Source organism: Mobula birostris, chromosome 2 (genome assembly GCF_030028105.1).
Source record: "Mobula birostris isolate sMobBir1 chromosome 2, sMobBir1.hap1, whole genome shotgun sequence".
Taxonomy (NCBI): Eukaryota; Metazoa; Chordata; class Chondrichthyes; order Myliobatiformes; family Myliobatidae; genus Mobula; species Mobula birostris.
In genome coordinates, this window is record NC_092371.1 from 203,534,114 (window position 1) to 203,548,039 (window position 13,926).

The window sequence follows — 13,926 nt, forward strand, 5'->3', positions numbered from 1 at the left end:
GTTTCCACATCCTACCTGTAGTGAGGTGAACAAAACTGAGCACAGTACTCCAAGTGGAGTCTGACCAGGGTCCTATGTAGCTGTAACAGTACTCAATCCCACGACTAATGAAGTCCAATGCACCGTATGCCTTCTTAACTACACAGTCAACCTTCACAGCAGCTTTGAATATCCTTTGGACACGTACCTCAAAATCCCTCTGATCCTCCACACTGCCAAGAGTCTTACCATTAATACTATATTCTGCCATCATATTTGACCTACCAGAAGGAACCACCTCACACTTATCTGGGTTAAACTCCATCTGCCATTTCTCAGCCCAGTTTTGCATCCTATCGATGTCCCGCTTTAACCTCTGACAGCCCTCCACACTATCTACAACATCCCCAACCTTTGTGTCATCTGCAAATTTACTAACCCATCCCTCCACTTCCTCATCTAGGTTATTTATAAAAATCACGAAGAGAAGGGGTCTCAGAACAGATCCTTGAGGCACACCACTGGTCACCAACCTCCATGCAGAATATGACCCATCTACAACCACTCTTTGCCTTCTGTGAGCAAGCCAATTCTGGATCCAGAAAGCAAGGTCCCCTTGGATCCCATGCCTCCTTACTTTCTCAATAAGCCTAGCATGGGATACCTTATCAAATGCCTTGCTGAAATCCATATACAGTTATCTACGGCTTTATATCTACAGAGAAAATACAAAAAAATGAGGTGCAAAGGAACTTGGGAGTCCTTGTGCAGGATTTCCTAAAGGTTAATTTGCAGGTTGAGTCTGTGGTGAGGAAAACAAATGTGATGTTAGCATTCATTTCAAGAGGACAGGAATATAAAAGCAAAGATGTAATGTTGAGACTTTATTAAGCACTGGTGAGGCCTCACTTGGAGTATTGTGAGTAGTTTTGGGCCCTTTATCTTAGAAAAGATGTGTTAAAACTGGAGAAGGTTCAAAGGAGGTTCATGAAAATAATTCCAGGATTGAATGGCTTGTCATATGAAGGGTGTTTGATGGCTCGGTACCTGTATTCACTTGAATTCAGAAGAATAAGGGGTGACCTCACTGAAACCTATCAAATGTTGAAAGGCTTTGAAAGAGTGGATGTGGAGAGGATGTTTCCTATGGTGGAATAGTCTAAGGCCTGAGCACACAGCATCAGAATAGAGGGGAATTCTTTGCCACAGGCGGCTATGAAGACCAAGTCTTTATGTATATCTAAGGCAGAGGTTGATAGATTATTGATTGGTCAGGTCATGAAGGGATGTGTGGACAAGGCAGGAGATTGGGGCTCAGAGTAAAATTGGATCAGCCATGATAAAATTGCGGAGCAGACTCGATGGGCCAAATGGCCTAATTCTGCTCTTATGGTCTTATGGAAATAGGTCACGTGGTTGAAAGGGGCTGCAAAATACAGCCGCTAACAGTCAGAAAAATGAAAGAGCTGATTGTTGACTTCAGGAAGGGGAAGGAGGGTGACCATGTGCCAGCCTACATTGGGTGATCAACAGTGAAGAGAGTCAGCAGCTTTAAATTCCTAGGCATTTGTATGTCAGATGAAATGTCCTGTGCCTGGAGACACACTAGCATCTTCACATCCCTCCATCCCCACCATTGGCAGCATCTACAGGAGGTGCTGCCTGAAGAAGGCAACATCAATCATCAATGATCCCCATCACCTGGGCCAGACCATCTTTTCACAGTTACTATCCCTGAAGTCCCACATCACCAGCTTTAAAAACAGCTACTTTCCTTCAACCACCCAGCAAAACCCTAATCACTAGTTCAGCAACTTTATGACCATTTTGCATAAAATCGACCATTTTTTGCTCTAATTGTGTTTTCTTGTGTATAGTTTATATTTAATTTATGTTTCCTTGTGAATTCTGTTTATATGATCCTACGTGCCTGTGATGCTGCTGCAAGGAAGTTTTTCATTGCACTTGTGCATGAAGTGCTTATGCAAATAATAATAAGCTGGACTTTGATTTTGACTCAAAATCAGTGAGCATCATTATCTTGGGGTTCTACATTTATTTCTCCATGGGCTCCTCTGAAACTGGGAACTCCTCGTGTTTCCAATCTTTTCCTGCTGAAATTGCACTGATGTTTCTATTACAGATGCTCAGCAGAAATATTTTAGCTAATTTTTGATTTCAATAGTATGTGATGGGCAAAAGATTATCTTTTTTTAATGAGCAATTTTATACACAAGCATGCCAGAGAAATAAAGTCAAAACAGGAAATTAGGAATGCAAAGCAGTTAAAATTTTTGGCCCTTTTAAAGTCCCATCATTCACGAAGCTGTCAATGAATACCACATAATCCAATATTGTTTGAAGCAAATGGGTTTAATTATGGTATTTTATTATATTCAAATGCAGTCATGTTGCCTTCTCAGCAAGACCAACCAGTCTAAGAAGCACATGGAACAAAAGTCTGATAGATCTGGTCATGTGGATTTGGGCCAGTTTTTCAATTCCCTTGGTATCTGTTCTGCCCCTGCGTCACTGGATTTTGCACCTGAAAAATAGTCATAGTCATAGTCATACTTTATTGATCCCGGGGGAAATTAGTTTTCGTTACAGTTGCACCATAAATAATAAATAGTAATAGTAATATTACTATTAGTAAATAGTAATAGTCATAGAAATAATAAATAGTAATAGAATAGTAATAGAAAATAGTAATAAATAGTTAAATAGTAATATGTAAATTATGCCAGTAAATTATGAAATAAGTCCAGGACCAGCCTATCGGCTCAGGGTGTCTGACCCTCCAAGGGAGGAGTTGTAAGTACCCCCTTTTCTTTCACTAGCTATTAACTACTGAATTCTGAATCATAGTAAGATTTGAATCCACTAAATATAATTTTGCAAACCATATATATTGAATTAATACTTAATATATATAAAATGGCATTTCATTAATACTTGGTCTCATTTGAACTAGAAATGCAAATGCTTTGCTAAAAGCTGTAAATCTATACTTTATTGTGCTCTGTTTCTCAAGGCACCCAATAAATCACGTTCTTTTTTATGGATTAAAAGTGAATGGTGGATCAACTTATGCTCATTTTAAATAGGCACACATTTTGGGTTCCAAGAATGTCCACAATCTGGCCAAGAATAATATCAATGTTGAGATGCAATCATTCCAAACCCTGCCCAGTGATGTATTCTGACAACGTTCTAGCCAAGTACCTAGTCATTTGGGCAGTCTGGATTCTGAACTTTTGTCCACTTGTTTCCAAAACAATTGTAAAAAAATAATATTTATATTCTTCCTGCGGGAAGTTAAGTGCATTATTCTAACTAATTAAAAATAAATAGAAGGCTTAATAAATAATTAATGGCTTTAAGTACTTTGATTATTTATTAAGTACTCTGAAACAGTTTTGTTAAGACAGCTGTTGTTTCCCTGTCACTAGAAATCTGAAGCAAAAATATAAAATAAGCAATCCACGTATGAGAAAAGTTGCTAAGCTTTTCATAATTATAGTTTTCAAACTATATTCAGTTGAAAAATCCCTTGAATGCTGTAAAGAAAGTTCTAGTAATTATTTCGCAGTTTTTTTTGTAGGAATCTTCATAGCATACATTGTAAGTAGTTCTTTGCAGCATAATCTTCACTGCAATTATACTTGTGAAGTTTCCAGTGTCTACTTAAGTAATGAAAATTTTAAAAATATTTTCACAAGCTTTATGAAAGCCAACACAGTAATATAACTTATAAGATCACCTGTCTAAAACTGAAGAAAATGATGTGCCAAGCAACAGTTGATAAATAGGATGTGATGTGTGTTTAAAGTGTATTTGGAAAGTATATTTTTAGAAGTGGCTACTACCTTACTTGATGATATGAACAGATTTTTTAAAAGAAGTATATTCTGTTCTAGTGGATTCTAACATAAAAATTCAGTCATTTAAAGCTGATTTTTTTCAATCTTAGGCAATTTCAAATCTAGAACTATTTACATATATGATAGCAAACATTTCTCTATCATTTTGCTACTCTCTGGAAATTTGATAGGTCACTTTCATCCCTCAGCTGGATTTCTGAGTTAAGGGTGTACTAGATGGTATCATTCCCTAAGCAGTAGTTCTTTCAAAGAAAGCAAGGGAGGCTGGACTTTGTTGTCCTGGGAGCAACTGTCAGGCAACTCAATCAACCCAGAGCTGCACTGGATTGTGACCTCTTTTGGGTAAAACCCTGACTCAAGGTTTAGAGCCTTTCCCATCCACTTCAACACTGACTGAAGACACAGCTCCACACTCCCTCCCCCATTTCAATTCGAGCACAAGCCTGATGTTCCATTTCATGATTTTTCCCACTCTATTTGTCAAACTCACATTGGACCAGAAATTTGGCAATATGAGATTAAACTGTAAGGTATTTCCAAAATTAGGAGCTTCAATTTGAAATGCAGGTTTCTGCTTCTGGGCTGTAGTTTTCCATGACTCTATGACTAAGTAGGAACCTCAATTTGCAATGCAAGCTTTATCCTTCTACCGAATCTCTCCAAGCTCAATTCAAGGCACATGCCTGTCTCTCCATCACACCCTCCCTAATTTGAATCGAGTCATAGAACTGAATTATTCTTCACCTCCCATTTGGTTGAACACAACATTTTCTAGACATCAAAATTTAACATTGGAAATTATGTCTTATAATAGTTTTTAAGTATGTCAGGGTCTAGTGTTAAATAGGTCATTAAATAGCTGTGAACTCGGTAACCACATCATTACTGACAATCTGCAATTGTGTCTCCATTTTAGCTTATCTTTTACTATGGATCCAACGATCACTGGTGCCCTGTAACATATTACGAAGATATGAAGAGATGCTTTCCTGAAGGAACTATTCTTCTTTGCCAAAAAGGAATTCGTCATGCCTTTGTTTTAGATGCCAATGTAGAAGTCGCTGAGATGGTTATGGAGTGGTTAAAAGCAGATCTTGCAAACTTGTAATAGGAACATAGAATGTGTGTGATGTACAAAATAAATAATTTTATTTACATTAAATACTCTTAGGATTCCAATATGTTCTAGAAAAGAACTATGCCTAGATTATTTAAAAATATTAACTTTTAGACATGTCTCCCAGGCAGACTTATTTGCTTGAATGAATAATCGGTTGCTAAAGCTTTCAAAATATTTGTGATTGCAGTGTAATTTTTGTATCTATGCATAATCTCTGAATAAGTAAACCTGTTTTATATCAGGGTCATTTTACAGTTAATGATTGTTGACATGTACTGTCAATTTGTAATTCATTAGATTAATTTTAATTTTCAATCAAAGGGCTATTTTAGTTTTGTTGAAAAGCATTGATGCAACTTTTCCAAGCTCTGCCAAACTCTGGCATGGAAAACTATTAAAATATGTTTTAAGATCATTATTTTGTATTTGTTAAACTATCATCTATCAAATCTTATCTAACTCGAAAAGTCTGTCAAGGCCAAATTAGTAATTAAGATATTTCTATAATGGCAAGCCCTGTGTAATTGTATCTGGAAATTGTTTCAGGAACAAACATTTGTCTCAAATACAATGCTTCATTGACCTTGTAAAGATTCCATTATCAGCTTCCCAAACCCCACCCCATCACCATTGTCTGAACTTCAATAAGTTGCCCCTTTCGCACCCCTACAAAAAAATCCTGATTTCTTTCATTTGGAGAACCTTTATTACAGCACCGCCATAATGACATCACAAAAGTGAATGGAAACTCATAGAACATAGAATAGTACAGCACACTACAGGCCCTTCGGCCCACAATATTGTGCCGACCCTCAAACCCTGCCTCACATATAACCCCCCACCTTAAATTCCTCCATATACCTGTCTAGTAGTCTCTTAAACTTCACTATTGTATCTGACTCAGGCAGTGCATTCCACGCGCCAACCACTTCTGAGTAAAAAGCCTTCCTCTAATATCCCCCTTGAACTTCCCACCCCTTACCTTAAAGCCATGTCCTCTTGTACTGAGCAGTGGAGCACTCACTTGATTTGAACTTGTGCTCCCTTTCCACTTCACCATGGGAGCACTGCAGATATAAATTTACTTTTTTAATCAAATTTGTGGCCTTCCTGTCACTTCCCACACTCTATACTTCTCTTTATTGGTGGAATATAAGTTGCATACACCCAGAATTGAGTACACTTTAAATTAGAAAGATGAAAATATATTTTCAAGTATTTCTATCTGTACTTCAGTTTTACACTGAGAAAACCTGTGAAACCTCAGTGACCATGTTAAGGTAGCTGAGATGTGTGTCTGTAGTTCCAGTGATGAAAGCCCTAGAAAGATAACCACAGCATAACTATGCATATATTTATCCACTAGTCAAAACTTTACAGCAAGTTGTTAGTAAGCAGCGTCTATCCTTTACAGAAGCAGTCCCCCAAGACACTCTCAAATGATTTTCTAACCAAAACTCAATCTCGCACAATCCTCCAAGCAAACAAGTCAGCCGCTCAAATAATCTAAAGTGGGTTCCAGTAAAGTAGCAAATCAGTGTTTTCTAAGTGATAATTTATTTCACTGATATTTCTAAGGCAAGCTCCATTAATAAATTTACTGCATTGCCATTATTTATGGTTTCAATTTTGCCTCCTTCAGGCCAAATATTCGTTCCGGTCCACCTGATGAGACCGCATCCAAAGTGCCTACAAGTCTGCATCTTGGAGCTGGCTGCAGTGCAGAAGTGTTGATATCAGCACATGAAGAAATGCAGTATATTACTAGAGTAGGCTCCTGACAATACAGCAACTTCTTGATCAATGCTGGTAATGGACCTTTTCATGCTTTCTGTCATTTCATACATTCTATCAGACAGTCTAGTCAATACACTGGGTATTTGCCAATGCATTCATATCCACTGAATGTAGCAAACTACATCAGGCCCCTCCAGAGAAATACTAATACCTAAACTCCCCCTTTGTGCCTTTGGGAACTCGCATCCTGGCTTCACTTTGCACCTAAATTGACTGCATTCCACCAGTGACAGTGATCTTTCAATATGAAGTACACCCTTATGACCTGCTCCTGCTGTCCTCTTTACCAGGATCTGCGGTGATACCTTTGCAGAATCAAGGAGAGAATGACTTCTCCCTCTTCTTCCCCAATTGTCTGGTCTTCTGGAGCTAGGTGGTGGGTCAGACATGAGGGTGCAGTGATGAGGGGCCACAGCCTGAAATGCTGACTGTTTATTCCCCTCCATAGATGCTGCCTGAATTGCTGATTTCCTCCAGCACTTTGTGACTGTTGCTCAAGACTTCCAGCATCTGCAGCATCTCATGTGTTTATGAGGGTGTAGTTATGTGCTGCTCAGTGGGTTTCTTCTGAAAGCCTCCAATGATTAATACTCAAAGTAGATCATTGTAATGGCCAATCTGACGTACTATTAATGAGAATGTTTGGCAGCCAAGCAGACATGAGAGAAGGATGGATAATGAATGGCTCTGAGATATTTGAATGCAAGGAAGATTCTGTGGGCATCCTCAACTGTACCAGGTTGCCTGAATACTGGCAATGATCATCAGGAGAAAAATCTTCTCTTCCATCCAGTCTTGTGATGCTCTGAACATGAAAGACACTGTTCTCATCTTGAGAAAGGCTTCTACTTCTTGCAATCTTAGCTGGAAAAAAATATTTTAAACCATTCTGTGTTTGTCTGTGAACTCTGAACCTTCCAAGTATGTGGTGAATGACTACACGCAGTCAGTTTTTTGCTACTTCCTGTTTTTCCAGGATTGTCCTCCTGGCATCCTGGTGCAAAGAATATTTCTCCATTGCTCCTCCTCTCTACGCGATGATGTTCCAAGAAGGGCCAGAGTTGCCTCTACTTCCTGAGGAGACTGAGGTCCTTTGGAGTATGCAGGCCTCTCCTTCACATGTTATACCAGTCTTGTCGCCAGTACAATCTTCTATATGGTGGTTTGCTGGGCCAATGGCATCAACACGGGTGATGCCAACAGGTTCAATAAACTGATTAGAAAGGCTGGCTCTGTTATAGGAGTCAAACTGAACACACTGGAGGCTGTGGTGGAACAAAGGACCCTACAGAAAATTCTGGACAATGTTTCTCACCCTCTGCAGGCCACCTTGGCTGAACAGAGGAGCACTTTTAGTAATAGACTAAGTCAATTGTGCTGCTCCAAAAAGCACTATATGTGCTGCTAATTGTGCTGCTCCAAAAAGCACTCTTACTCTCGGCCTTCAGGCTCTATAATGAGTCAACCTATAGCCAGAGAAGTGATGAACCTCTCCCGTTAGATGGTGGTAACTTATTTTTTATTCTTTCTATGTCTCTTCTAATATTTTTATGTGTGCACTTGTAATGCTACTGTGATACTGTAACTTCCTTAGGGATCAATAAAGTAACTATTTATCTATATAGTGAGGACCAAAATCTCCAGAGAGGAGATTTGTTTTCTTGGAACAAATCTTCATTACCCTGAAACAGCATTTCTGTTGGGCCGTCAGTAGCGGTTTTACAGAATAGTCACCAGAGTTCATCAGATTATTATTGCTATTAATGAGTGTCACAACCCTATCCTGCAAATAAGCAACAAAGAGTAGAAAGACAGCAAAAAAAAAATGCAGATTATGAATGCTGTGCTTTCTGAATGAGTTTCCAAATTAGTGCAAGTTTCAGTCAAGATATAATTAGACATATGTTTCATTATTAGCCTTTTCCTGTGGAAGCAGAACATTGCTGCCCTCAATGTACAGCCCATAAACCCTAATGAGCTCCCACCTCATACTGTCCCCATCATCAAAGACATCTTCAAAAAGGTGGCACGACATTAAAGACCCCACCACCTAGGACATGGCCTTTCCTCATTACTACTATCAGAGAGGCAGTACAGGAGACTGAACGACATGCACTCAACGTTTTAGGACCAGCTTCTTCCCCTCTGCCATCAAACGAATAATGAACCCATGAATGTTATCTCACTATTTTTGCTCTCCTTTTGCACTACTTTTTAAAGTTTATGATATCTTGTAATTTATAGTATTTTCACATAATTCATGATAGTGCTGCAGCAAAACAACACATTTCGTAACATTTACCAGTTATAATAATTCTGATTCTGATAAAATAAAATCCATATAAAACTTCTTTTCTGTTGGATCAGCCTGTTTTTCACCACCTGTAGATGAAATCTCATTGCTAATCAGCAATCTATCAGTAGTGCATGCTTTTCTTCCCAATTCTGTCCACCTCTTAAGTGTTCCTCCAGGGAGATGTAAGTGAGGTGAATGGGTCCCAGTTACCTCTAATGGAACTGACTGATCAGTTCCTAATAAGTTTCAGGATAACACTTCAAGTGGTGGCACCATATCCACTGATGGAGGTTTTGTGTTCAATAACTACTCCAGTTATTGGAATGAAGAGGTATAAATATTAGACTGCTCCCTGACCAGCAACAACTGTCCCAAATGTGTCATTTTAATTCACCCCTCTGCTAAAAATCTGCATGTGAAAACTTTTAGAAGGAAATAAAATAATCACAGTTAATCCAAAGGTCTGAACTGGTGAATCCACAGCACAATTCAAAATCCTTGTGAGAGATGCTAAGGTGTATACCATAGACCACAATAAATGGAGAAAGGTTGCACTATCCTCAGTTGCCTACAGTTAATCCTGGCAGAAGCAAACTATTATGTACCTCCTTTAAGAAGCCAAAAGTGTTTAAGGTGTGTGGCACAGTTTTAAATCGTCCTTTGTAGTTCCGTTTAGGAACTGCACCAGAACATTTTAAGCTAAACAGATGAAGTTCTAATTCCTTGCACAAGTGTTGACAAAGCCCTTGACCATGGCTTCATCTTTCTTATGTATCCCCATGTTTTTAGCTTCTCTTGTGCTCAGCACCTTATCAAACATTACCTTTACCAACCTCTCGATCCCACCACTACCCCACTTGAAGTGGGCATATCAATGCTGATGCATTCCATTGTTTCCTTTAATTATATGTTTATTATGTGTGTTCAGCGAAATGATCTATTATTTGTTATCCATGTACTTGTCATGTTGAACACTTTCTTCCACTTGCCAGAAGTTTAAAATCATATGGATTGTAAGATAAAGAACTACGTGCAAAGCAATAGTGGTTGTTGAAATTTAAGTTTTGTTGTAGCCTTTATCTAAGAGGCCAATTGTTTGTTGCATCTATGTACAACACAGAAGAACTCCAACATATTTTTTAACTATTTGTACATTTTAATTGCATTACCAGTTGCAGATTAAAGGAATACTTATCAATACAATGTACTAGTTCTGTTGTTACATCGACTACTAACATAGAGCAAAGGGGAAAGAAGAACATTGAACGTAGAAACTTACAACACATTACAGGCCCTTTGGTCCACAATGTTGAGCTGACCATGTAACCTACTCTACAGGCTGCCTAGAATTTCCCTAGTGCATAGCCCTCTATTTTTCTAAGCTCCATGTACCTATCTAAGAGGTTCTTAAAAGACCCTATTTTATCCGTTTCTACCACTGCCACCGGTAGTGCATTCCACACACTCACAGCTCTCTGTGTGAAAAACTTACCCTTGACATCCCCTCGGTACCTGTTTCCAAGCACCTTAAAACTATACCCCCTCATTTTAGCCCTGGGAAAAAGCCTCCTGCTATCCCCATAATCAATGGCCCTCAGCAACTTATACACCTCTATCAGGTCACCTCTCATTCTCTGTCGCTCCAAGGAGAAAAGGCCAAGTATGCTCAACCTATTCTCAAAAGGTACGCCCTCCAATCCAGGCAACATCCTTGTAAATCTCCTCTGCACACTTTCTATAGTATCCACATCCTTCCTGTAGTGAGGTGACCAAAACTGAATACAGTACTCCAAGTGGGGTCTGACCAAGGTCTTGCATACCTGTAACATTACCTCTTGGCTCTTGAACTCAATCCCACAGATGATGAATGCCAACACACCATACGCCTTCTTAACAATACTGTCAACCTGCGCAGCAGCTTTGAGTGTCCTATGGACACAGACCCCAAGATTTCTCAGTTCCTCCACATTGCCAAGAGTCTTACCATCAATACTATATTCTGTCATCATATTTGACCTACGAGAATGAACCACTTCACACTTACCTGGGTTGAAGTCCATCTGCCACTTCTCAGCCCAGTTCTGCATCCTATTGATGTCCCGCTGTAAGCTCTGACAACCCTCCAGACTATCCACAACACCCCCAACCTTTGTGTCACTAGCAAACTTACTAAAGCACCCTCCTACTTCTTCATCCAGGTCAATATGAAACTCACAAAGAGGAAGTGTCCCAGAACAGATCCCTGCCGAACACCACTGGTCACCAACCTCCATGCAGAACATGAACCATCTACAACTACCCTTTGCCTTCTGTGGGCAAGCCAATTCTGGATCCACAAAACAAGGTCTCCTTGGATCCCATGCCTCCTTACTTTCTGAAGGAGCCTTGAATGAGGAACCTCATCAAATGCCTTACTGAAATCCATATACACTACATCCACTGCTCTACCTTCATCAATGTGTTTTGTTACATCCTCAAAGAATTCAATCAGGCTCGTAAGGCACGACCTGCCTTTGACAAAGCCATGCTGACTATCCCTAATCAGATTATGTCTCTCCCAATGCTGATAAATCCTACCTCTCAGGATCTTCTCCAACAAGTTGCCCACCACTGAAGTCAGACTCACTGGTCTATAATTTCCCGGGTTATCTCTTCTACCTTTCTTGAACAAGGGAACAATATTTGCAACTCTCCAATTCTCCGGTACTTCTCCCATCCCTATTGATAATGCAAAGATCATCGCCAGAAGCTCAGCAATCTTCTCCCTCGCTTCCCACAGTAGCCTGGGGTATATCTCGTTTGCTCCCTGTGACTTATCTAACTTAATTCTTTTTGAAAAACTCCAGCACATCCTCTTCCTTAATGTCTATATGCTCAAGCCTTTCAGTCCACTGTAAGTCATCCCCACAATTGCCATGGTCTTTGCAACAAGAAGTTACACAACTCGTGCTAGAGGCCTGTTTTACAAATGGATCAACACAAGGAATCACAAAGATAATGCTGTGTGACACTTGTAAAGTTAAGAATGATTTGACTAAGGATGTGTACAGCCTTAATTCAATCACAGTCCGGCAAACGTGATTTATTGCACTGTAAATCCAACTAAGTTTCCATCATGTGGCTTTCTATGTTTAATTTCCAGCCCCAAGGAAGAAGACTAGTCCACTACAGAAGAATTGTGGAACCTGTCACACCTTTGGTAGTGATTATTGGAATGCGTTTCAGTTGAATTGATATAAAGCAGGCATTGATAGGTTCTTGATTAGTATGTGTGTTAAAAGTTAAGGGAAGAAAGCAGGAGAATGGAATTGAGAGGGAAAATAACTCAGCCATGATCAAGTGGTGGATAGGCCTTAACGGTCTGTTTTTGCAACTATGTCTCATGGTCATGTGATTTACTGCAAATGGTATCCAGTGATCACTTGTTCTGAAATTTATTTTGAGCTATTTTCTGCATGTGCAGTATATTCCGTAATCGAATATTTAGCTAAAAGACATGGCAATCACTTCTAAAATCTCATTACACATCTGCTCACAATGCAACAATCCACGTATTCGGATAACACTGGGCATATTAATTCTTCTTCCTAGCTCTATGCTGAATAATTACAACCTGTAAACAACTAAAGATTAAAGCAAATTAAGCCGGTTTACTAAGAGAGAATCCGCAGATGCTGGAAATCCAAGTAACACACACAAAATGCTGGAAGAATACAGCAGGCCAGGCAGCATCTATGGAAAAAAAAAGTACAGTCGATATTTAGGGCTGAGCCCCTTCCAGTTTTATCCAATCCATAATAAAGGAAAAAGGTGGTGGCAAATGAAATTAAATCAGATGATAAGTTTCACCACCCTTTCAGTGCCATGATGCTGTTCAAGATGACTGACATCCGTCCTTCCAGAGCAGATGTTAGTTGTCTGGTTAGGCCACGGCCAGTATCCAAGCTAACTCCTTCAAAATATCTTACAGAAAATAGCACATGGGATGGATAGCTATATAAAGCTATGATCAAGGATTAGACCTCCCTCTCCTAACAAAATGATTCCATCCACTTTGCAATCCAATTGAACAAATATTGGAACTCTTAATGGGACTATTCTGGCCCTTTAAACCTGCATCTACATTGTTGACTGCACTGCTGCAGTCAGAAGTTTGCATCCATGCAGCGATGTATTAGACATTCAAGAAGTAAGAAATTATCCTGGACTGTCAAGATATATTATTATTTCAGTGATCTTCAGGCTAGGTGTAGACTGGACAGAGTCTTGCTCCTGAATTTCCAGTGAGATTCAGGCACTTGAATGTTTGTTAAGAACAAGATGGGGCTCAACATTAGTGCCTCTGGTGAAATGGCTTGACCAAAGTATACGTGAGCATTGGTCAATGGGTAGGAGTACCAGATGATAGACATGAGCCATTGAATCACAATTCATCCCATCAGTGACAGAGACAAGGGAGAAAAGAGAAAAGGATATGAAATCTCAGAGGTCAAAACTACATGTTGGAGTCCATAAAGCTGCAGTTGATTAGTTCATAGGCATCCAGTTTTTCAGATTGTGCACATTTGTGGCCTATTAAAAGGTTGTGAACATTATTCAGGAAGTGTATGAAATGCAGATGTGCAAACTTCCTAATGTTTGCTTCGGATTGTGGTTTGCCAAACCCACAAAATAATTACAAACTTTTGAGAAAAGCTAGGGAATGGCAGAAGTTTAATGTCATTACTTGTGGTACACATACAGTCACTTTTTTTGGCATGGATGCATTATGGATGATGAAACATGATCTTGCCTTCTACTACAACTGTGCTCCATTGCCCATTGAATACCTCCAGACTCTTACAGTTTTT

General features: G+C 39.4%; 1 protein-coding gene across 6 annotated transcripts in view; it reads left to right on the plus strand.

Moving 5' to 3' along the window:
- ldah (lipid droplet associated hydrolase) overlaps window positions 1-10,242 on the plus strand; it is a 326,412-nt gene extending 316,170 nt beyond the window's left edge. For all 6 annotated transcript variants that reach the window (XM_072251329.1, XM_072251330.1, XM_072251331.1 and 3 more), the window contains exon 7: window positions 4,780-10,242. In XM_072251329.1, the coding sequence (XP_072107430.1) occupies window positions 4,780-4,971 (192 nt within the window). In that variant the 3' untranslated portion in view covers window positions 4,972-10,242. The remainder of the gene's footprint in view (window positions 1-4,779) is intronic.
- The last annotated feature ends 3,684 nt before the right edge of the window (window positions 10,243-13,926 follow it).